Source organism: Scatophagus argus, chromosome 11 (assembly GCF_020382885.2).
Source record: "Scatophagus argus isolate fScaArg1 chromosome 11, fScaArg1.pri, whole genome shotgun sequence".
Lineage (NCBI taxonomy): Eukaryota > Metazoa > Chordata > Actinopteri > Scatophagidae > Scatophagus > Scatophagus argus.
Genome location: NC_058503.1, coordinates 16,530,927 through 16,554,390, shown reverse-complemented (window position 1 = coordinate 16,554,390; position 23,464 = coordinate 16,530,927). Strand labels below are relative to the sequence as shown.

Sequence of the window (23,464 nt, the reverse complement as noted above, 5' to 3'; positions counted from 1 at the left end):
ATATATCAGGATCGAGGCCAACAGCCAGTGTTCAGTGATAATCTCCATCTTTGCATATGACAGATTTTATTACAAAAGAATGCTTCAGTGGAAGGCAAAATGACCAAAAGATGGGATAATGTCATACCTTGTTCTCACTAACATAGGATATAACATAAGATATATTGTATTAAGATCAAGTCAGATGCTGAAAGAAAGCCTTGGAAAGCATAGTTGGTTATGAAAAACAAATTTCCAGGTGATTTAAAAAAAAAAAAAAAAAGACTTAAGATCTAAAAAAAAAAAAATAATAAACTGAAAGAATTATACTCTCATAAACAAAAACTGAACAAGAAGCTAAATATCATACCTTAATACAATCTCAGAAATAACTTCACAGCCAGACCAAAACACCACAATAATGATCAAAACTAATAATACAAATAAAAAAAATTCAGAACTTTAAAATCATGCTCATAAATGGAAAGTGATACCATGCACTAAAGATAAAGCCAACTCCTATCCAATCAAACACAGCTACATTACCTCACTTCAAAACACTGTCTTCAATCCATAGGTTCAAAACAGGAACTAAAACACAGGACATCAGCAGAAGTGTGTACACACACACACACACACACTGTCTAACTGGACAAAACCACATCCTGACATGAGAGGGTCATGCACGTGGAAAACTGCATATGATCACATGAGAATACCTGTTCTCATTAAACATTTTGAACATTTACATTTTTCTAATCACTGATTCACCACAAATTGCCTCTAAAGCCAAGCAGTCTGCCCACACACACACACAGACCGCAAACCCATCCCATCAATGCTTTGTCAATGCAGATAATGCACCACTGACACCCCACCGCATTAAAACACTCTCTCTCACACACACAAACGCACATGCACTAACACTCTCAAGGGACCTTAGGTTCTGATTTATGAGAGCAGGGTCACCCCACACATTAAATCCAGAAAATATGCTGACAGGAGACACACAATAGAGCTGACCACGGGAACTAGGGATGTGCGTGATTAATCGGCTAGTGCTTTAAACGTTGCTACCATCACAAGACGGTTATTAAACTGATTATTACTCTTATAATATACATGCAGGAGTATTTTCTAGAGATGGTCCAGTAAGTGTCACCTTTGTGCTGTGGGTCAGTGACAATACAGGTAGGAACTTCGGCTCAGGGGACAGGTGTTGCTGGATGGAGGAGCGCACTTACTTTTTTTGACCGCTACAACACTAGACCGCTGGTGTTGTATTACTAACATTAACAACAGCGGTTAACTGTTGCATCTGCATTGACCAATTTCAAATGGCTCTTATGATATACGCAATATTTTTTGGACAACGATAAACCCTATAAACTAAACTGCGCTCAATTTTGACTGCTTTCTAGGTGTTTTCTTACTTTTAGAGTAGTCTCAGTTTAAACTTAACGTTAAATGTCAGGGAAATTAGTCCCTAATAGGAACAAAACGATCACTGATGTGACACACAGACGTCCACTTAGAACACTCTTGCAAATACTTGCCTGGTGTATAGCGAATAAGACAGCTTTTATGTGAGATGCTGGCTCCTTTGCAATTAGTAGACAAAGGAAAAGGTACCAGGTCTTAGAAATGCTTCCATTAAAGTGACTTTGAAAGGTGCAGTCTCTCTTATACTTTACAGCCTCTTTGCTCAAAATGACCATTAATTTCTGCAGGAAATAATCAACACCAGTCACTCCTGTGTTACCACAAAAAGATTTATGGTAGTAATTCATGTTGGATATTAGCTTTTATATTGTAATATAAACATGTAGCATTGTCCATTGTTTAAATAATGCAAACAGGGAATAAAAATGCACAGAAAATTTGATTTCATGCAGTTAAAAAGGTGAATGGCAGAGATGTCAATCATTCTAAACAGACAGCCCATGTGTGGCAGGGTGTTTTTGCTGGGAATAAGTCAATGTTCCCTGAACCAGCCAGGTTCCCTGAACCAGCCACCATGCGGTATACACTTGGTTAAGTTTCTTCTAAACACAGTGAACACTGCAGCCGAAACTTCCACAGTTTAATCGACACATCTCTCACAGTTTCAATAAAACTCAAATATGAGTTAAGCTTCACATATGTAATATTGTAATATGTAGTATTTGTTGGTAGATTGTGTGAAACCCTCTGGATTCAGCTGCAACTCTGTGTCTTAAAATCATGATGCAATATTACCTTTTTGTTCCAACAACCTGAACTGAAATCTATTCATAAATCAGGATTGTGCAATTAACATCTGAATAAATGTTTAGACAAATGCTTTAATAATAATGCGCAATGCACGTACATACATACACTGTCATGAACCAGAAGCTGATTTTGGAGTGCTTAAGCACAAAATCAAAAACTGCTCTACAAACTAAGAACATACACAACTAAGCATCCCCCCAGCATCGCAAACTGCAGGAGCTTTTTAAGTGTGCACGACCTAGTGTTTGCTTGCATCAGCTGATGAAGCTGTGCTGTCATCTCTGGATTTGCGCTTTTCTTTTCTTTTCTTTTCTTTTTTTTTGTCAATGGAGGTTAATTTCTGATGAGTGAGAGAGGAACAGGTCGCTCCAAGTGCAGCCTTCAGTTAAAGGAAAACACAGACTTCAGCAGGCACCGTCCACTACTTGTACTCGTTTGACAGCAGGTAAATTACACAGAAATGAACTGTGAGCCTAATTCAGCAAGACAATCTTCTCATTTGTACCAAGGGCTTTTGTTTCACCCAAATGCTACTTATCATCAAAGACAATAATCCACCTGATCCCCATAGATTTCACATTCCTCAGAGTTAGACGTCATGTGATAGCAGCAGCCATCTTTCAGTATCCATCTAACTCGCCTGTGCAGATGGACTGAAACAAAACATCATTACACCCATGTTGGCCTCTATATCCAGAGTACTGATAAGATAAAGTAAGACAGATTTATTAGTCCTGCACTGGGGAAATTCACAGCAAAAACCAGGCCTCTAATCAGCGCATCTTGGTTTCTCCTCCCTACTTGTTTATTATTATTAGAATGCAAAACATCCCGAAAGCTTAAGAAGGTAAAAAATAACATAAGAAGACAGCAAAGGGGGCTTAAGACTGTAAAAATGACTGATTTTTTTGCAATTTCCTGCAGCTACTGCAATTTCCCTGCGACTTGAAAATCCATTCTTCAAAATGTTTGGAGGAAATTCTTCCGGACTTCTAGTTGGTTGACTTACATATGTAGTCAACCAAGCAAGCTGCAGTGGCTGACGAAGACAGAAAAAGAGCTTGTTGAAAAGAAGGAAGAGAGAGCGATAGATAGAGAGAGAGAGAGAGAGAGAGAGAGATTTAAAAAAAAAAAAATCAATAGCCTTTTAGTGAAGGAAAAGGACCATGGCAACCCAACATCACTTCCTATTGAGTTCACCAAAAGATAGAAATTGTTCGTAATATTTTGTTTCATCCAAAAAATGTAGTTAATTTCTGTCATATTTAGCACTCACCTTCCTTCTTCTATTTGTAATTAAATAATCATACAATCTCTGCCTCCTTTCCTGATTTTAAACAACAAATGTGCTGAGAGGGTGTTTACAGCAAACTGTACACCCAGCAGAAATTGTGCCTTGTAAGGCAGACAGCCGAGATTCAAGCAAGGAGGCATGCTAGGTAAAATGTCGAATCACTGCAGCCACTTGATAAAGACAAGAGACGACACATCTAGCTGAGCTCTGCACTGTGTCCCACTGACAGAGGACAGGCAGACTGTGGAAGCCCAGCTACTGTCTGCTGGCTATCTAGGAAAACAATAACACTTTTCTTCACTCACAGCTGCCACAGCGACCAGTGAAACCATCCAGCTTCAAAAAGGCTCTGAATGCTGACACCCATTTAACAGGAAGCATCTCTCAGTCATGTACATTGACTAGATTCTAGAGCTTAAATGTTTCGCACCTGTGCCAGTGTTGAAACAAATCACAAATCAAATAAGTATGATGAAAAAATGAGAAAATAGAATGTCTTACCCATCCTCCTCTCCATCGACAGTCTTCAGACTGGTTGATGCACTTAAGGCACTGGCGGTAGCGATGTTGCCCTCAGCGTCTTGACCCTGGCCAGCACTGGAACCAGATCCAGTCTCTGCTCCAGACAGCTTGGGCAGCCCCAACAAAGCAGACTGGTGCTGGAGAAGCAGTCGCTGGGCATCCTGCAGTTGAGTGGTGGTGAAGGTGGGCAGGCTTGCATACAGGGCACTGGCCTGGGCAGCATGAGCCAGGGCCTGGGCACTGCTGTGGTCCTGGGACAAGCTCACACAAGACGGCTGGCTCTGAGGAACACCCTGCGGGGGCATCCTACCAGTGTTCCCAGTGTTGTGAGCTTGGGGCTGGGCCTGGGGATCACTCTGAGGGTTGGGAGGAGGCACACTTGGGGCAGACACTTGGCTCTGGTGGACTGTCGAAGACAGCTGGGTGGCCAGGCCTGGATTTTGAATTTGTGTTGGGAGTGACTGTGGCTTCTGCTGCTGGCAATCCAGATGGCCGGAGTGGCTCTGAGGCTGCTGGCCAAGACCTGGTACTCCACCAACAAGGGTGGGTACACTGGGGGTGGAAGTCTGAAGGGAGGAGGGCTGCTGGGACTGTGCATGGAGGACTGCCTGTGACTGCTGCAGGGCTCCCATCATCTGACATGCTCCATTAGCTGGCCCAGAGGGTGCTGATCCAGTTTGGTTGCACAGAGGTTGAGAAGCAGCACCCTGGGGGATACCTTGGTGAGGCTGTGTGTACTCAGGTGGCCTCACCTGCACTGGGGCCGCTTGGGGAGTAGCAGAAGGCTGCTGTGGCAGAGTGGGATAACCCATCTTCTGTTGCTTAACAGCCACTAGGCCCTGTGTGGAGCTTGTGGGTTGATTAGCAACTGCTTGGGCATAGGTGAGCTGCTGCTGGTGCACAGCAGACGTAGGGAGTCCACTGGTGGTCTGGTGGCCTGACATGGGGGCAGGCTGATGAAGGTTTGCGGGAGCTGCTGGGGCCACAGTAGTCTTCACATGTGAATGGGTAATATCTTGGGGTTGCATGTGAGGTTGAGTTTGGGACACTCCCATACTTAAGCCACTGGGGAGGATTCCATGAAAGCCCTGAGGAGGGGAGGAATAATCCTGGGCATGCTGGAGTACCAGGGGTCCCCCAGTCTCTACGCTGCACACACTCTCAGTATAATGGCTCAATGTACTCATAGTGCTACTCACAGAGCTACCACTTGTGCTTTCCCTCTCAGCAAAGCTCTCAGAGGCAAACTGACGCATGCTGAGAGACCCAGTATCGGATGCAGAGGAGCTAGGAGCAGAGGCTGGGGTCTCCTTATCATAGAATTCAGTGCATGTCCATCTGCCCTTCTTAAAGGGCTCAGAGCTAGAGTCCAGCTTCACCACCCTGAAGCGAGAACTAGTGGCAGCCACTGCAGGAGCAGGAGCTGGGGCAGGAGTGGATGGTACAGGGGCTGTGGCCACAGCTGTGACAGGAGCACTCACAGGCTGCAGCACAGCAGAACCAACCCTTCCCTGGATCCCACTGGAGAGCCCCATCCCTCCAGAGGCACTGACAGCAGCACTAGCAGCAGCGACAGCAGCAGTAGCCGTAGTCGTCATAGTGATATTGGAGTTGATGTTTTGGTGTTGCTGGCTCATGCCGACATTAGTGGTTGTTATAAGATTACCCCCAGCTGCAACAGCACCACTTCCACCTCCACTTCCCCCACTGCTGCTTATCACACTGAGGGGAAAGCCACCACTGCTAGCGCTCGTGCTTATCCCCCCTCTCACAGGCACATTGGCAGAGCTCAACATATTCACATTACTAACACTGCTGGTCTGGGGATTAACTATGCTAACTGTAGTGCCTGTAGCAGAGCTGTGCATTCCAGGGACAGATCCCGAGGCCACAACTCCCACAGGCTGAGCAACAATACTTGGAGGGGCAGACTGGGAAACATTCTCTTGAGGGACCCCCACATTAGAAGGCATTTTCTGGGTGACGCAAGGTAAAGCACCGGAACTGAGGGCAGATGAAGTGCCCCCAGCGCCAGAGGAGAGAGGATAGACCTGGGCATGGTTAGGGTGACGAGGATGTTGATGATGCAAAGTCCCGTTGACCATGGTCCCACCATGCTGTTGAGCCTGGGTCAGGGCATGAGGGTGTGAAGGCTGGTTTGGGGAGACCGCTCCAGGGGTCTCTGCCTCATGGAAATTATTTAGTGTCTCTTCAGAAGAGCTTCTCTCTGCCCCCACTATATCATTAGCTCGGGAGAGGGACACATCCAGGATTTCAGAAGAAGAGAGATCCTCTGTGTGGGACTCATCCAGGTCATCATAGCTTTCCGTGTCCTCTGCAATACTATTGTTGGTACTCACAGATATTTGTGCTGGAGTCACACTTGTGATCTGGAAACCGCTCTTCTTTTTTATCTGAGTTCCAGCTGACTGTGTAGGCTGAGGCTGGGAATGCAGATTTAGACTGTGGGGTGGAATATGATGGGGACCCGGGGAGGATGAACCAGCAGGAGGTTGGCACTGAATCAACAGGGAAGGCTGATAATCATCGGCTGGGACGTGGCTGTTGACCACCGGGTTTGCCGGTGTTGACAGCGCGGAGCCGCTCCCGCTGCCTGTGTTGCTACCCCTTCTGTGAAAGACAGCCGGGTGCGCCATCTTTCTAACACTGCCAGAGTCTCCTGCGGGGTCCGGATGATGCATTTCGAGAGAATCCGGGGGGTAGTTGGTCTCTGACAGTATGCAATAAGGTTGCAGTTCGTTAACGGCGCCGTCTTGACGAAACTACGGTCAACAGACAACACGACCAAAAAATAAATATCTGAAGCAAGTGTCGGCTGTTCTCAAATATCAGGCAAAGTTGTGCCGATATTTACAGCCTCTCATACACGATTCGGTGTTATCCAGTGACAGCGAGGCAAAAGAGGCTAGTGGCCGCTTGCTGAGTAGCTAGCGAGCTAACGTCAGCTGATGCCAGTAGTAATTCGCCGGCTAACTACCAGTCTTATCCGCTTGCGCCTTTGTTAAACACAAGCTAACATTTTGTGGGATTTCTAACGAGAAGCTAACTTATGCAACAGCCCGAGTGCCGAACGCAGGATAACTGCTGAGTACGTTAAGTTAGCGTTATCGTAGATGCTAGCCTGACAGAGGAGTAACGTCAGCTAGCTAGCTGCCTGTCTCCATCACCGGCTAGCTAAACACAGACTGTAGTGAGTCGTTTTAACTGCTGAATTTGCTAAAAGGAAAGAAATGAAAACAAGCAACCTTTTTGCTGGTATACGGTGATGCAAAACCCAATACAATCACTTAATAGCGCCGTTCAAACGTTTAATCCATTCCACGGTATCCTCGCTTTGGTCTTGGTTTTGCTGTATCACTGGTCCTCCCCAGCGGTAGCGTTGTTCAGTATGTAGCCCCCTGCACCGCTGCTGTGGCTCTGTACTGTGACGGGACTGAAGGGGAGGGGTGCTCCCTAATATGGCGACCGCGCATGGTCTCTGCTGCCAGACATAAAGCAGTCTGGGAGAGGCGTGGGGAGAGGCGGTGACGAACCCAACATCAACAATGCCGAGAGATGCCGGAAAGAGCCGAGAGGAGGGCGCTCCCTTAAAGGCCAGGTTTGAGAATAGATACAAACATAGATAGATGGTCTATCTGAAAAATCAAATGTATTTTTACAGTGTAATACCTCATTTTATGATAAAGTTAAAAAAGTAGCTCCTGCATACATGTTAACAATACAATATAACAATAATAATAACAGTAATAACGTAAGTCTGAGAGGAGCCATTCTGTGTAATGAGTATTTTTGTCTTGAGGGAATTTGGCTGATAATACTGTTGTAAGCCTACTTGCATAATTTTTTATTGATTTGATTTTTATATTCTGATGTTTCTACTTTTACTTAAGTAGAGGATACGTATATGTTAAGTATACTCACAGCAAATTAAGGGATATGGATTTATTCCTACAGATAATGTGAAATCGTAGTCTAAAGTAAATTACCTAATGATTTAAAAAAAAAGACACAGGTTGTAAATATACAATCATTCAAATCTAGCCTCCTGAGCATTTGTAGTGGATTGAGCAAAACATCAACATCACAACAGTGTTTCTGAAACAAAGGTAGACAGTAAGCTGCTAGATCTCTCTGCAGACACAGGTGTTAGCCACACTGAAGGATTATTCTACAAACAGGTACTGTTTGGGGCCTCTCTCTCCCCCCTCTCTCTGGTGTGTGAGAGAGTGACAGGCTGAGAGAAAACACACATTTGTTGGTCCGCAATGTTAGGTCAATGAACTCTGGCGTTAAACTGGTCAACTTCCTCCATTTTCTGCATTCTGGTCTTTTCTGTTCACCCCTAGATGTAAACATCCTAATTCTAATTCTAACCCTTTTAAATTCATAATTTCTCTTCTCTTCTCTCTATGTATGTACAAAGGGTTTCGGGGTATCAAAACAAAATCATGACAGATTTAAAAGGTTAAAAAAAATCAAAAGACGATAGAAAACTACATTACTAAATTAAATGAAACTAAACTGAATTGTTTTTCAGTAGCAGGATGCAGACTCCACCACTCAACGGGTTCCTCAGAGCTCAGACATGAAAAAGTCTGAATCCACTGGTTAGAAATGCGTTATATATTTAGCAGTCACACAAACGGTTCCAGAGTTTTAATCAGTGGTGGAAAGTAACTGAGGTATTTGTACTTTACTTGAGTATTTCCATGCCACGTTACTTTCTGCTTCTGCGCTGCTACATTTCAGAGGGAAATGTTTCTACCTCACTACCTACCTTCAGATTTAGATTATTAATACTGAATATAATCAACAAATAAATTAATTGATTATTAGATTCAACTACAGATGGGTATTTAAAGCCATTTACCCATTTACATTTGACAAGCTGGGAACGAACCTCAACATTCAGCTATCTCTTCCCCAGATTGCTCATTGCACATTTAAGTGTATTTGGTGCTGATACATCTGTACTACTATTTTACTCAAGTAAAAATTTGAATGCAGGGGTTTTGCTTGTAACAGAGTATTTCTATTGTCCTATTACTACTTTTACCAATCATTCTGCAAAACGGGCAAAATATCATTTTTATTTAGTTGAGATGTTCAGTTGCCAGTTTTAGCCCTCTGGAAAAAATAACAGTGTATTTTTTATGTACATATGCAAAAAAGACTAGAACCAGAGGGAAGGGGAGTGCAGGTACCTGGATGAGACGAAGGACAGAGCAGTGGGTCAGTGAAGAAGGTAGAGGAGTAAGAAGAAAGAGAGAATAGAAGTAGAAACCGACAGTCAGGCGAGCAGACGGGCTGCGTCCATCGATACAAACGATAGAGGACGAGAGACAGCAGGAGCCCGGCGCAGTGTAAGCGTCTGGTGCTGTCAGCAGCTTTAAATCACACTGGCACTCCACAACAACAAAAAAGACACAGCACTATTGTGCCACTGGCCCTACAATAATGACCAGTATATACTCTGGACTCTGCTTTCAATATGTAAACACTCTGCTCTGTTCTGTGAGAAAGTGATAATCCACAGCGTATTCGTGCATAAAGAAAAGATAACTGTGTCGTTACAGGTGGCTTTTGCTCAGACAGTATTGGTTATTACTGGCAGGATGAGCAAAGCTCTGAACCCCAGAGGAAAATCACTTGGAAACCTTGAGATTACAGCAGCCCATCCAAGCCTTTTCCAAATAAAATAATAACTCAAGGTTTGCTGTTTTGTGTGCACCAAAGTTAGTGATTAGAAAGAAACATTTTGTTGTGTGCAGAGACAAAAACTCACAAACGTTTGTAAGGCCATTTTTTAAAACCTCACTTTGGATTGTGATTGTGTGTTTTAAAATGTGTTTTAAAGAAGTGTTTTTGTTGTTGTTGTTGTTTGGGTTTTTTTCACCAAAAAGAGATATTTCAGTTCATTTTGAAGGAAGTGTTTTATTGATATAATACTCTTATCATAATTAGAATCAAGTTGATGGTTGAAGTATGTTCACCCCAAGCAAGAAATATTACTCAATGGACCGACTCACCATACAATTTAATTTAACAAACAATTTAAATTAATAGTGCATTAAATGGTTCCATATAAACACATGTGATTGTCTGCGAACTGCAGTGCATGCATAGTTACTCTAATACTGCAGTCTAAGACTTGCTTGCCATTTTCTGCTGCTTTACACTTAAACTCCGCTACTGTACATTTTAGGGGAAAAGGAAAAATTCTGTACATCTACTCCACTTTGTGTATCTGTCAGCTGCAGTAAAGATGTGTAAATGTGATGCTTTATAGATAAAACTATGCAGCACAATGTAAAATAAATTACCTTTGACTGATGATTGAATTGGGCCTAAAAGTCTGTACCTTAATATTCTGAAAACTCTTTTATTTGTAATGCAGTACTTTTACATCACGGTGTTGGTGTTTTACGGTGTGAATTTCAACAATTTCCAGTTGGCTATGAGAGTGGCTTTGTTTAGGGTAGTGACAATCAGCCAGCAGTGGCACCCTGAAGCAAGTTTTAGCTGAAAAAGACAGATGTGTCAGGACGGAGGGGTGATGGCGGAGGTGAAACCAAGCTAAAATTCTTGAAACAACAGAGGCTTTGGGTGTGGAGAGTACAGCGCCATGCCCAGTGATGTGGAGTGTCTGTGTCTGTCTGTGTCAGGGTGTCTGTGTCTGTGTCTGTGTCTGGGGCTTGTGTCCACTGAGTCTGCCTGCTCTGAATGGAGGCCAGACTAGATGTTGGCTTTATTTTTATTGGACAGCACCCGTCCAGCAGAAAATCACAGTGTGTGTTCCTGCATGTGTGCCTGTTTGTGTGTGTGTGTTACTAAATATTTAAATACTCAGGCCCACCAAATTCATTGCTTCCTACACATGCTGTGATCTAATCCCAATTTAGATCACAGCCGGGGGGGCAGCCGTGGCCTAGAGGTTGGAGAAGCAGCTTGTGATCGCAGGGTCACCGGTTCGATTCCCCCACCAGACCAGCAGGATGTGGTGGAGTGATTAATGCGAAAAATGCTTCATTAGCCGTCTGAGCAAGGCACTTAACCCCTCAATATGCTCCCCGGGCGCTTGATGCTGCCCACTGCTCCTGTGTGTGTTTCACTGCATGTAATTTGCCGGGTGTTGCATGTGTGTGTTCAACTAAGGATGAGTCAAATGCAGAAGACGAATTCAGTGTGTGTATGTAAAAATATATATACTGTCAATAAAGCTGATTCTTCTTCTTCTTCAGCACTGCTGCATGTCATTGTAACAAAGAAAGAAGAAATATTATATGAGAGTATTACATATACTGTCTAAAAACCAGTAGAAGATGCAACGGTGCTGAAAAGATCAGTTAGAGAACCTGCATTTCATTTACAGTTTCACACATTCACACCTAGAAAATATGGTTTAACGCAGGGGCATGCTGACAGCGTAGTGCAGTTCAAAACTTGATGATTCACACGTCTAGTCACAGGTGTATTTCTGAGTCCCTCACAACAGGTTTAAAGGGACAATCAGGACGGTCCTGATTTCAAATAAGTCAAGATGACATACACAAAAACATAGGAATGCGATGACGTGCTAATGTTTTTTTTCTTTTGAAATACAAAAACAACTTACATTTAATCAGCTTCGTAGCTATTTGTGTGTGTAAACAGGTAAACAGGTGATAGCATCATCGTGAGGCATCTCTGAAAGACTCTGTCGTTCATATTTGAGGATGGGGTGAGCACTTTGGGTCATGTGGGACGTGGGCTTAGGAACACTTCATTCTGTTTTTAACTCATGTTTTACAAAGCCTCACAACTTTTTGGAATTAGGGTTGTATAATCCAGATGTGCCAGCTGTGATTTACTCAGGCAGCCACAACTTTTCATTTTAAATACACACACACACACACACACAAAGATATATTTTAAATCCAAAGAAATATTTCCGCCAAATTCACAGGGTTTGGTGACGCATTGTCATGAGTCAGAACACCTTGCATACGTTCCAGGTAAATGTCACACGGAAACCCACGCAGTCGGGAATGTATAGGCTTACACATAACCTTTCTGTGTTTGTTTTGGTCTTGCAACTGAATACGGGTGAAGGATTGAGAATATGTTTTCTCCTCATGTTGGCTGAAACAACCAGCTGGCTCACATCTCACATAATGTACCTGATCTCTGACTGTCTCGTCTGTTAAATTCCAATACCATAAGAAACTGACTATTCTGCGGTAGTCATTTACTGTATGAAGTACCTTCACATTGTGGACTACTGCAGCATGGTGTTTCCATCTTATGTTTCTTAGCTGTGAATGTCTGTGAGCATAAAGTCCTGCCACGTCGTTATAAAAAATGTTGTTTATTAATTCATGATTGCATTAAGAGGCAAGCATACAGTCAGCACAATGAATTAATCAAAGCAGTAACCTTAGACCTGAATGCCTGACTGATGAGTGAAAGGGAAACCGGAGAGCAGCTGGTGGATTTGCTGTATTTAATAATGAAGGAGAGAATCTAAGATGGCGCAGACTCACGTTCAAGTTAACAATATCTGATAAACCTGCCTTTGCCCGGAGGTAAGCAGATGTATTTTTAATACTATTTGTTTTGCTAAACACGCTTTAAGATGTCCCAGTGCCTCAGTGTCACATGGCTGCCCGCAGTGGCAGAATGTAACGCAGTGCATTTACTGAAGCACCATACAAAAAAGTACAAATTTGAGGTATTTGTACTGCACTTGAATCTGTTCTTTTTTATGCCACTTTCTACTTCTGCTCTAAAGAAAAATATTGTACCTTTTTTACTTTACTGCATTATTTTGGCTTATTATTCTACAAATTAAGTTATTATTTTTGAATTATTCTGCTCTTTATTAATAATACATTTCATTTCTGTTGTTTCTTGCTAGTATTATTATCAGTCTTGTTGGTTGTTTCGTTTTGAACCCAAACCCTCGGATGACTTGAAAGGTGCTTGTTGATAAAATGTGAATCATATATAAATGTATAGAAATACATGCATGTAATCAGTGAAGAGCTGATTTGATTACTGGGTCCCATAATAATTATAATAATCCCATCAATCAGAACGATTACTTGTGTGACGTTATTATAAATTGTCAACATAGCACCCCCATCAGGTCAGTTTGTGTACTTGTTAAATATTAAAGCTGTGGGAATAGGTATCCTTCCTGTGTATGTACATAAAATAAAAAATGAAACTATACTTGTTAACAGTGAGATAAATAAATATAGAGGGAATACAGGATGTACAGAAAGTATAAATACAGAATGAAATCTGCCAACATGCCAAGTTTCTATGAGAAGACAAACTGTGGACAGTGCTTCAAAGACACAGCCCTTCCACCTGAGGGAGCCACTCGTCAGTCTACATGTGTGCGTCAAAACAATATTCAATGAGTTCTCAAAGGGAAAGTCTCATTACCAATACGAGCTAATTAATCAATCCTGTGGCCAAGAAACACGCGCACCCTGTGGGCGACATTTCACACACACCTGCCTGTGAACAGCAGACATCAGCTCTTTCAGAAAGTGCATCTCGTGGTTGTAACTCAGTATGAAGAGCGTGGAGACGGGCTCAAGAGATGGGCTGATAGAGACACGAGCAAGACCAAACGCAGGCTGCCCGATGCCGCTGAATTGCATGAACCTGGATTCTTGATGAATCTACTCATCCTGAATTTAAGCTCCTCTGACTGCGACTCTGTAAACTTGGTGCAAACAACAGTAATAAATGATGCAAAAATTATCCAGCAGCAATAAGATAGACGTAAGTTGAAAAACATGAAATTTCCCCCCTTTTTCTTCACTGGAAAATCCTCTTCTGTGAATGAAAACCAAGCTAAAACTAATGGAGGCGTATAACCAATGAAATGGTTAAATCAGGCCTCATTTGTAATCTTTCACTGGTAGATAAAATCATCATCTTAAACAACACAAAGCTCTTTCAAAAATATCTCTCTGTGTTCACTGGGAAAGGTTCTTTTCTTCTCGATGTCCTATTTTAAAGTGAAAATTGTGTCTGCCAACAAGGAGCTGTCATGGCAACGGCCCTCGCTATGAGCACTTACTGAGGAAATTACAGTAATGGGAATCATGTTTTGTATTACTTTAATGCCAAATCATGGCAGATTTTGGAGAAATTATCAGTTTGGTGAGACAACTGCTCAGCCAGGCTTTCAAAATAATATGATTTTTCATTAATGTAAGAATGTTTTTATTTTTTTTAGCATCTGAATGTTTGTCAGTAGACTCAGTTCAGCTGACTTTTGATTTTGTGGCTGACTTCGCTCCCTTGTCTGATGCCTGAAATATACGCTGACCACAGGCAGAAAAAAATGTAAAAAAAAGCAAAGGAAAAAAGCGCCTGCCTCAGAGCGAGGATGACCTTGAGAGGAAACCCAAAACCCTCAGCCAGTCAGTGCCAAGTTCATTTTATGTCTGATGAAAAGAGGTTTCTGCATCTTTCAACCAGCAGAGGACTGACAGAGGATTTCTGGGGTTTCAAACAGGTAATAAGAGGAAGTTAATGTCCCACACACACACACACACACACACACACGGTCTCAGCACATTCCAGTGATTGTGATAAACTGCCGCCAGCAGCCGGGACACCTTGTGTCTTGATGTCTTGGTACTGACCAGAGCTGCCTGTGTGTGAGACACTTTATGTGGACGTGCTGACGGCTGCTCGCTCTCTGAACTTCGTCTCAGTGAGATCTTTGTGTTGCTCAGACGTGACCGGTTTGTTCTGGGTTGCGCCGCTGAGGGATCCATTTAGGGCACAGGAAGTTGTATTGATGGAAATCCAATAAACAGTGCCAACTGTCACAACTCCTCGCCGCCTATTGTTGTTAAAATATGCGTCACAATTACCAAATCCACCAAGGACAATACTTTTGTAACATGGACGTCTTGGTAAGAGTTTACTTTCTGCTAATATTTTGCTGTTCAGGTTTGAACAGCTGAATACTGGCTCTGTTTGACCACCATCTGCAGACTAAAAGAGTAATATAATGTTGACTATTAATGTCTGTTTGCCTTGAAGTTATTTTTGCTGATTTTATCATATTACTGAAATAGAATTAAAATAGACTGGTGCTAGAGGAAAGGCTGTGTGAGATCATTAAAGATTAAAAAGTTTATCCCCCTGGGAGCATGAATGCACTCAAGATGATGAGATATCTTGCATATTAATTTGACGCTTCGGCCTGAGTGTGGCGCTAGAGGACAGGTCAGTGTCTGAGCGATCCAAATGGAAAAAACAGATCAATTTTGGGGAGCGTGTTTAGCAAATTGAATGTCAGTTTGCATTACTCATTCCTTGTTAAAGGAAAAATCATTTTACCCCACAGAGAATTCAAATTCATCCTCTGGGAACCAGAGTACACACTCAGTATAGTAGTACTGAGTACAGTATACAATGCAATGATAGTCTGGTCAGTATTGGTTGGTATAAGAGTTGGGTAAAGCTGACCAGCTGATACGGTTGATCCTTCACACCAGTCCATCAAAAATATGTAAAGTGTACAGTGTTTATCACCATGCCTTTAAATGGAGAAAGAGAGAAGGAAAGACTGATTTAAAAAACAAGAAAACAAAACATAAAACAAAACCAGAGGTGCATCCATCTCATTAGAATAAGATGGCTTAAATGCACTACAAAATTACTAAATATCCTGTGTGCGTGAACTACTGTATGTTACAGCAGCTTTTTATTTTCATATTTCACCTCTTTTAAGAAGAATTTACTATAGAAGAGAGAAATGTTGAACCTATGGAGGATATAGAAATTTGAGCTCATTTAATACCTTTTCATTCATTCACTCACTCACTCACTAAGTGGTGCCAAGTCCAGTTCCAGCGGCTGTCCACAAGGTGGCAGTATATACAAATCAGCTGCAGTTGTAAACGTTCGAAGTTATTAAAATAATCTGTTTTTCTCTCTCTCTCTTTTCATTTACAAACAGCAAACATGATCTGATATGAACAGACATGAGAAAATGTTCATCCAGGTCTCTCCAGGGATGATCTTGGTTCGGACAAAGCCACACGATCAACAGTGTTTAGAGAAAAACTGTAAGCTATAAACATGCTGTTCACTTGTTTTCAAACTCTAGCTAACAATAGTACATTTCACCTCCTCAGTATAAATGAAATGCTTCAGGATAACTGCAGCCCCTGTTAAAATAAAGATAACATTACTCCACAGAAACGAGATCTCTTTAAGTGACACAGGTTTGCTGAATGGACTTTAATTTCATTCAAACCTGATTTCTTCCTCTTAAAAAGAAGTTTACAAGTCTTGCTGTCGAACCAGTTGTGGCCAGATTGTTCTGGATATTAATTTCCATTTAATATTAAGTAACAGCTACTCAGTCTGTGTTTTGCACATTCTGTGTTGTCTTAAATATTTTATGTTACTTATTTGTATTTTCTGACTCAGTTTGTACACTAATTACATCATGAGTCACCCTCCAAAGATTCATGTTAATGACCTCGAAAACTTGATTTACTCTCTGCATACACAATTTATGCACTGGAATAATTAGTGCACAGCTGAACTGGCTTACCTCTTCATTTGATCCATATACAGCAGGCCCTTCAAGTCACAGAAGGCTCTTTAAATTGTTTTTGGGAAACCTCTTTTTAACAGGAAAGCATCACATGTCCATGGCATTTTAAATAGACAGGAAAAATCCAGATCTGTAGGTCAGACCGTTTTGTTTCAGGATGTACAATAAACAGTGTCGATGAAAAGGCTTGAGGCTGTAGGACTTCCTTTTATGAGGTAAGGCAAGGCAAAAGTCAGTCATCAGCTCTGCATTTGGTGGTCTGTGCCTTTATTGTCAAACCTACAATCTTATCGCCACATTAGAAATTGCCAAGTTGCTCTTGAAAATCAGTCACGTAACTCATTATGTCGACCCTCGCTTAATTCAAGTCCTATTTGCAGGATCAGGTCTCATGAGTAAACCCAACACTTTCAGGCAAGAGATTCATTAGCCCAGTGATGGACAGAGACTGTGATCGTTATAGGACATTTAGAGTATACTGACTAGAGACTGAGACTGGTCCTGCTGCAGGACGAACTGGACTGTCTGTGAAAGGAGTGCAGGTTTTCTGGTGATCCACACGGTGATGCTACCAGTCTCTGTTAAAAATTACATAAGGAGAGAGCAGTTTAAATGGATTTTCATTCAAGGAAATACTTATTGATACACGTTTTAATAATGATAACTGACAAAGGGCAAAAGCATATAAATACAAATATATGGGATACATGGGATCCTTCTAATAAATCACAATTGTATTTGTTTATCAAAAACAAACAAAAGCATATTTTTTAAAAAATTATAATGCTGTTTCATCAACACTTTATTTTTACCACTAACTGTTTATGTTATCATTTACTAAATTACCACCTCAGTTGAAACTTGCTCATAATTTTGACAAACATTGTTTAATGATATTTGCTCTCCCCTCTGTGACATAACGATGTTTGATATTTTTTTAGCTGTAATTCCACTATGGTATTCAATCAATAAATACGGAAAAAAGAGTCAAGAAATTTATAAATGAAAGCATACCGATGAGAAAAGACTCACAGCACCATGAGAGATCTTTTTTTTTTTTTTTTTTAAAGTGGTAGGTTGGTGTCATTACTGTTAATGAAACAAACATGTGGGCTACAATCCGTCTCAGAAGTCACTCACAGTATGGACGTGTTAAGCACTGATTGCCATGCTTGACCATGGACTTTAGTGGCCTGACAAGTAGACAGAAGCACAGTTTTATTTGGCTTTACTGAATAAATCCAAGATCACATCAGTCCTTGACTCTTTTTAATTTAAATTAAGATGAGGATATTCTGTTAAGCAGGACTCGCCTTTGAGCCCCTTTGATGTCATGTGAAACATTTAAAAAAACTGATTGCATTACAGTACAGTATGACTGATTGTTTGCAGTTGTTTACCACAGACTGACTACCACACACTTTGTGATTCATGCAAAAGGGACGTCATTAAATAGCTAGCCTGCAGTTCCCAAAACGGTATTCACTCATTTCTTTGTCATTATGAACTCTTTTTTTAAATTTCCTTTCCCCCTACAGTTATGTAAGTTTTTAAATTTAATAGTTAATTTTATTTATTAAGTCCTCAAGCCTGCTGGTCCCTGAAACTCGGTTGGTTGGTTGTGGTTACTTTCCATCTATAGACATGAAATAAAAAAAGCAAAACATGTCAGGCCTACAAAGCAAAGGAAGAATGAACAACTAAAAAAACTAAAAAGGACTTTAAAATAATTAAAGATACCCTCTCAACATACTGTCTCCACTAACACGTGTCGTTGTTCTGAGTTTTATTTTGAAAGATGTAACAGGAAGTTTTATTTTCTAGTTATTCTACTTAATTGGACTCAACCGGAAATCTTTGCTCAACTGGCTAAATTGAGCACTTAACAGCGGTTTGCTAGCTCCTGCCTACGCTAGTTAAACTTATATAACCTTCTGAAACTTTGACAGCTATGTCAGATAAAACGGACGTTAATTTGACTGGAGTCAAACAAAATAATGGCGTGTGGCTTGTAAAGGTTTGTCCATCCGCAACGTTATTAAATCAACTTGTCAAATTAATCGAGCAGTTTAATGAGGGGCGCACACGGAGGGGGGTTCATGTTGGCTTGTTTAACGGCCAACACCTGGCAAAACGTGACCCACGGCGGCTGTTAGAATTGTTTTGTGTTGCGGTGATTATAACGTTAACAGAAGATAAGTTTTTTATATTAGCCGACCAAAAGTTCTGCTTTCACAAAAGCTTGCGGTCGTTCATCTTGTGATTGATATGTTTTGAGCGGGTTTGTGTGGATAACAATCAGCGGATCCGTTTTGCTAATTAAAATGGCTGTGTTGAAAGTGCATCGTTGAAGCTGAATCAGTGTTGTGTCCGTCTCTCCACCAGGTGCCCAAGTATTTATCTCAACAATGGGAAAAGGCTACGGAAAAGGGAGAAGTTGGAAAGATTAGCATCGGAAAGTACGTTGTGAAGACATGCAGCTTTCCATACGTGTTTTGTTTTATAATATGCAGTATGTTTAAATCCTGTCCTCTTCATGATGTCTTTTTTATCTGTCTTCTCATCCATCTGACAGGAAGCAAGACAAAACAGAGGTGAGACAGCGTCACGCAGTGCTGCACACACTCATTGATTCTGCTGATGTTACACACACACACACACACACACACACACACTAGCAACAAGATTATTTCTGCCTTATTTTTCCTTTTACTGTTGTTTTCTTGTTTCTTCTTTGTTGGATCCGGTGGCGGAATGTAACTAACTGCGTTAACTCAAGTACTGTACTTAAGTATAAATTTGAGGTACTTGTACTTAATGTGATCCTTTTCTTTTCATGCCACTTTCTTCTTAAACCCCACTGCATTTCAGAGGCAAATATGGTACTTTTTAATCCACCACATTTTTATGACAGCTTTATCACCTTACTACTTCATGCTGTGGGTACTCTGTAACATGGTTCAAAAAGCATGCTTTTACATTCATACTTAAAAGTAATGTTTTCTTTTCACAAGTTATTTATTCAGTGTGATGTGAGGAAAGGGTCTGAATACTTCCTCCACCTCTGTTTCACTATGCACTGCTGCACTGACTCAGCTTCCTTACAGCGATCAATAAAGTTCCATCACACCATGTTTGACCCGATCTTAAGAATCAAAGAGTTGGTTGTTAATACGACCAGTCAGCAGGGCTTTGACTCAGCTGTGTGTCTCAGGTACGCTTCAGCCTGAGTGAGGAGCTGGCTGCCCCTGGTGCTGTCAGGGAGGTGGATGCATCGCTGCAGGTCCCAAGGGATCATCCCTTCACTATGCACTCAGTGGGTGGACAGACCATGGCTGTCTTCAGCCAGAGTGACACAGGTCAGTCTCAGTTTGTTTCTTTTGTGTTGGATAATTGCATCTGGAACACATGTTTTCTTAGTGGCTAGATGGTTCAAACTGAAATGACAGCGTATGCGTTTCATGTGTTCGCCCACAGGGCTGTGTGGTTTGTGAGCTAAAAAACTGTATCTTAGACAGATCTGATCTGTGACACTTTCTGCAGGTGCCTGCTGCTTAGTTAATCTGAAAGTCTCAGGCAAGTTCAGCAAACCTGAGGCTTTACCCAAACATCTGAAAAGAGAAAGTGTAAAATACAACCTGTGTGAATCGATTCAGAATGAGGTTGTTTCTCTGCGCTATGATGCCTATTAGGAAATAGAAGAGAGTCTTATGTTGTTGCTAAAACAAGCAAAAAAGTTGCCTAAAAGAATGTGCTGTTGCCTGCAGATAAAATGTATTGATTAAGCTTTATCACGAAAACAAATCCTTGAGCTTTTCTGTTAACAGAGAAAATCTACACTCGCAGGCAGTTAACTCAGAATGACGACATGCGACATTATAAGTTCAGTCCCCAGTTCTTGTAGTTTCTTAGGTTTTCTTGCTTTGAAAGATGGTTGGTGCTGAGAGATCTCTACATTGATTGCACTGTGAATTTAATAAGAATACTCAGAGTGGGTTCTGATTTATGGAGGACGTTTGCTGCCAGGCATGATGTGTCATACATATACATGAGCCAGAGGGATTTGCAGGGGATTTGCATCAGACCCAGAGATTAAAAATAGCTGTAACTGTATGGTTGTCTGTATGGGTGTTTATGAACGTTGGACCTGAGGACTGCCAGAGATTAGGATGTTACTTTTCATAGGATGGTCACTTGTATGATTTAGATTTATCTATTGTTTCAACACAATAGAAAGGGTAATTACAGAAAATAAAAAAAAAAAAGAAATGTGGATGAAATACAAAATTGAGTAAATACTTTGATTTAGTGAAACGGTAAATAAACAGTAGGGTGCACACTGTTCAAATCAGTAAAATATCAGGAGCAGTTCTGTACCTCCCAGGGTGCCGGTGCTCAGCAACAACAAAATGACAGCTTTTCTTGGTATTTTTTCAAGCACTGCTAAGGGTGCATGTAATTAAGTGTTGTTGGTATAACCCCCCCCCCCAAACATGTTTTGAGCTTACCCTAATCACTACCAAAGTAGTTCAATGCACAAGTTTTGAGATACCAAAACTCTGTTCAAGGTGCAAAATGTCATGGAACAAGAACACACACACACACACACACACACACACACACACACACACACACAGAACAGTTCACAGATTGACAGACAAATCCAAGTGTTTACAGTTCACATGAAATATGCTGTAGTATCTGTGCTGTAATGATAGTGGTGGCACCATGTTGGTTGCTCCTGGTATATATTCAGCGGTGGATGTTGTGGATGGCAGGGACAGGAGATTTGTTTTTGCTCAGGATAACGAGCTGTTTCTCCTCCGTGTTTTTGCTGAAGTATCGATCTAACTGCCGTGGTTGAGTGGTTGACAGGAAAGTGGCGTCTATGGAGGCTGTAGATTCAGGCACCAGTGCACTCATGTGTTTAGATGAGTTCCCATGTCTGTCGTTAGTGTTGACTGCAGAATTTCGAGGTTTGCGACCATCTTTGAGCAACTTCTGTGGTTCTGATCTTCACTGAATATGGAATCAATTTTATACAATTATTATTATCGTTATTGTGTTTTTAGTTTTTGTACTTTTGTACTCTGTGACTGAAGTGGATCACAAGGTCATCTCACTGTGTGTCTTGGTTTCTCTTCTGAGGAGAATCCTTGATTTGTGAACTTCATCCTACTTCTGCTTTAAAAAAAGGGAGAGAGTAACATGAAACATCATCACTGCTAAGCTCTTGTGGTGTACATTTTCACCAGGAGCAAAGGGACTGTGTTTTGAATCATCTATTATGAGAAAGAAAATCAATTATGAGAAACAACCAAGAGGAACAGGAAGGCATTATAATAATTTTCTCATGAAGCAGCTGAGCAGGCAGTAAAACAAGGTACAGGAAAATCTAGAAGGAAGGCAATGACATTACTTCTGTTTTCAGCGGAGGACGTAGCAAGAGAAACAAAAACTGGAGCCCTTGTTTTGTAATGTCACTGATGTTGTGTGTTCACTAAAGCTGAGTGCTCTTAACCAAGTCTGAACTCAGTTTACTGTGAATGTACTGAAAATGAAAGCAAATAGAAAAAGAGAAATATCGAAAAAGTGCACCTTCCTCTCTCTTTTATCTGTTTTTCTTTTCAGCCCACACAAACTAATCAGGTCCCACTTGCTGCACAACCTTGTGTGCCTGTAATGGACGTAATATATCCTCCAGCATTTTTGAAGAGATTATAATCCAGTCCTTTTTAAAAGTTGAATAAACCTTTAATAACTGGTTTGCTAATGACACTTGAGACAAGTTAAAAGTCAAATCAGATTCTCTTGTTTGAACTAATTAATACTTACATTGTAAGTTATCATCTTCCTCCTCTCTCGCCGTCTGCGTCTGACAGGCCAGCATTAGATCGACATTGTGCCAACCACTCAACAGGACAGTGACGGCCATGTGAGTTAGTGCCATGACAACAGATCATTTCTCATCAGCTCATGTAATTATTAGTAATTTGTGCCTCAAAATTAATGAGAAGCGAACTGAAGTTTCCTCTGCATCAGGGTACATCCTACAGCCACAAGGTTTATTCTGTCACCGCCCTCATGCTCTTTAGATTCACCCACACTTGCATGTGCATTAATACCTCCTACATGTGATAATGGATTTTTCAGCTTCTTTTATTACCAGCAAAAACAGCCACACTTCAAAATGCTCTGCGCTGAAGAGTCTGGCGAAAATTGTGTTTATAAAGGATTTAAAAAAAAAAAAAAAAATAGAAATAAAAATTCTAACTCAGGTAGAGCTGGTGTCAGAGATGAGCACCTGTATAATGTCCTTGTGTTTGAGAATGTGGAAACATGGCATTCAGGAGGCGTTCAAACCTTTTCTTAAAGCTGCTCCAGGTGGCTCACTTGACTGTGAAAGTGCACTGGAAACAAGAAGTAGGCTAATGTCCTCTGAGATGTGGTGGTGTTTGGTCTCTATTTACCTGACCGACGCTCAGCTCCACCCCCACTCGCCCACACAAAGGTGTATTGTATGACACCGGGCTCCCACTCACTTTACCACAGTCTCACTCTTTAAAACACACATGCAGCAGCTGTCCAGCACCACTGTTCCCTGCACATACACACTGGTGATGGTTTGATCTGCACTTTCACTCTCACACCTACTCAAATTTTCACTGATTCTTGACACCTCGGACAGAGCTGGTCTTTAGCAAAAAATAGATTTACATGTGAAAAATCATAGAGAAATATATTTTTATGTAGCTGCTTTATAACTATCTATCTGTCTAGCTATACTGTATGAACAAAAGTATTGGGACACC

The 23,464-nt window shown here is 41.3% G+C and overlaps 2 protein-coding genes across 3 annotated transcripts in view; one reads left to right on the top strand and one right to left on the bottom strand.

The window, feature by feature from the left end:
* The window catches only part of LOC124067035 (TSC22 domain family protein 1-like), a 28,048-nt gene extending 20,467 nt beyond the window's left edge, over window positions 1–7,581 (bottom strand). The window contains exons 1-2 of one of the 2 annotated variants that reach the window (XM_046404044.1): window positions 7,315–7,581; window positions 4,028–6,831 (exon numbers count right to left, since the gene is read on the bottom strand). In XM_046404044.1, the coding sequence (XP_046260000.1) occupies window positions 4,028–6,750 (2,723 nt within the window). In that variant the 5' untranslated portion in view covers window positions 6,751–6,831; window positions 7,315–7,581. Of the gene's footprint in view, window positions 1–4,027 lie in introns of both variants that reach the window. The other variant, XM_046404043.1, reaches the window with a different exon arrangement.
* A 10,893-nt stretch (window positions 7,582–18,474) lies between these two features.
* Window positions 18,475–23,464, top strand: part of LOC124066647 (general transcription factor IIF subunit 2-like) — a 37,754-nt gene continuing 32,764 nt past the window's right edge. Inside the window, exons 1-4 of the mRNA XM_046403238.1 lie at window positions 18,475–18,669; window positions 19,038–19,111; window positions 19,228–19,246; window positions 19,867–20,011. Of these exons, the coding sequence (XP_046259194.1) occupies window positions 18,604–18,669; window positions 19,038–19,111; window positions 19,228–19,246; window positions 19,867–20,011 (304 nt within the window). The 5' untranslated portion in view covers window positions 18,475–18,603. The remainder of the gene's footprint in view (window positions 18,670–19,037; window positions 19,112–19,227; window positions 19,247–19,866; window positions 20,012–23,464) is intronic.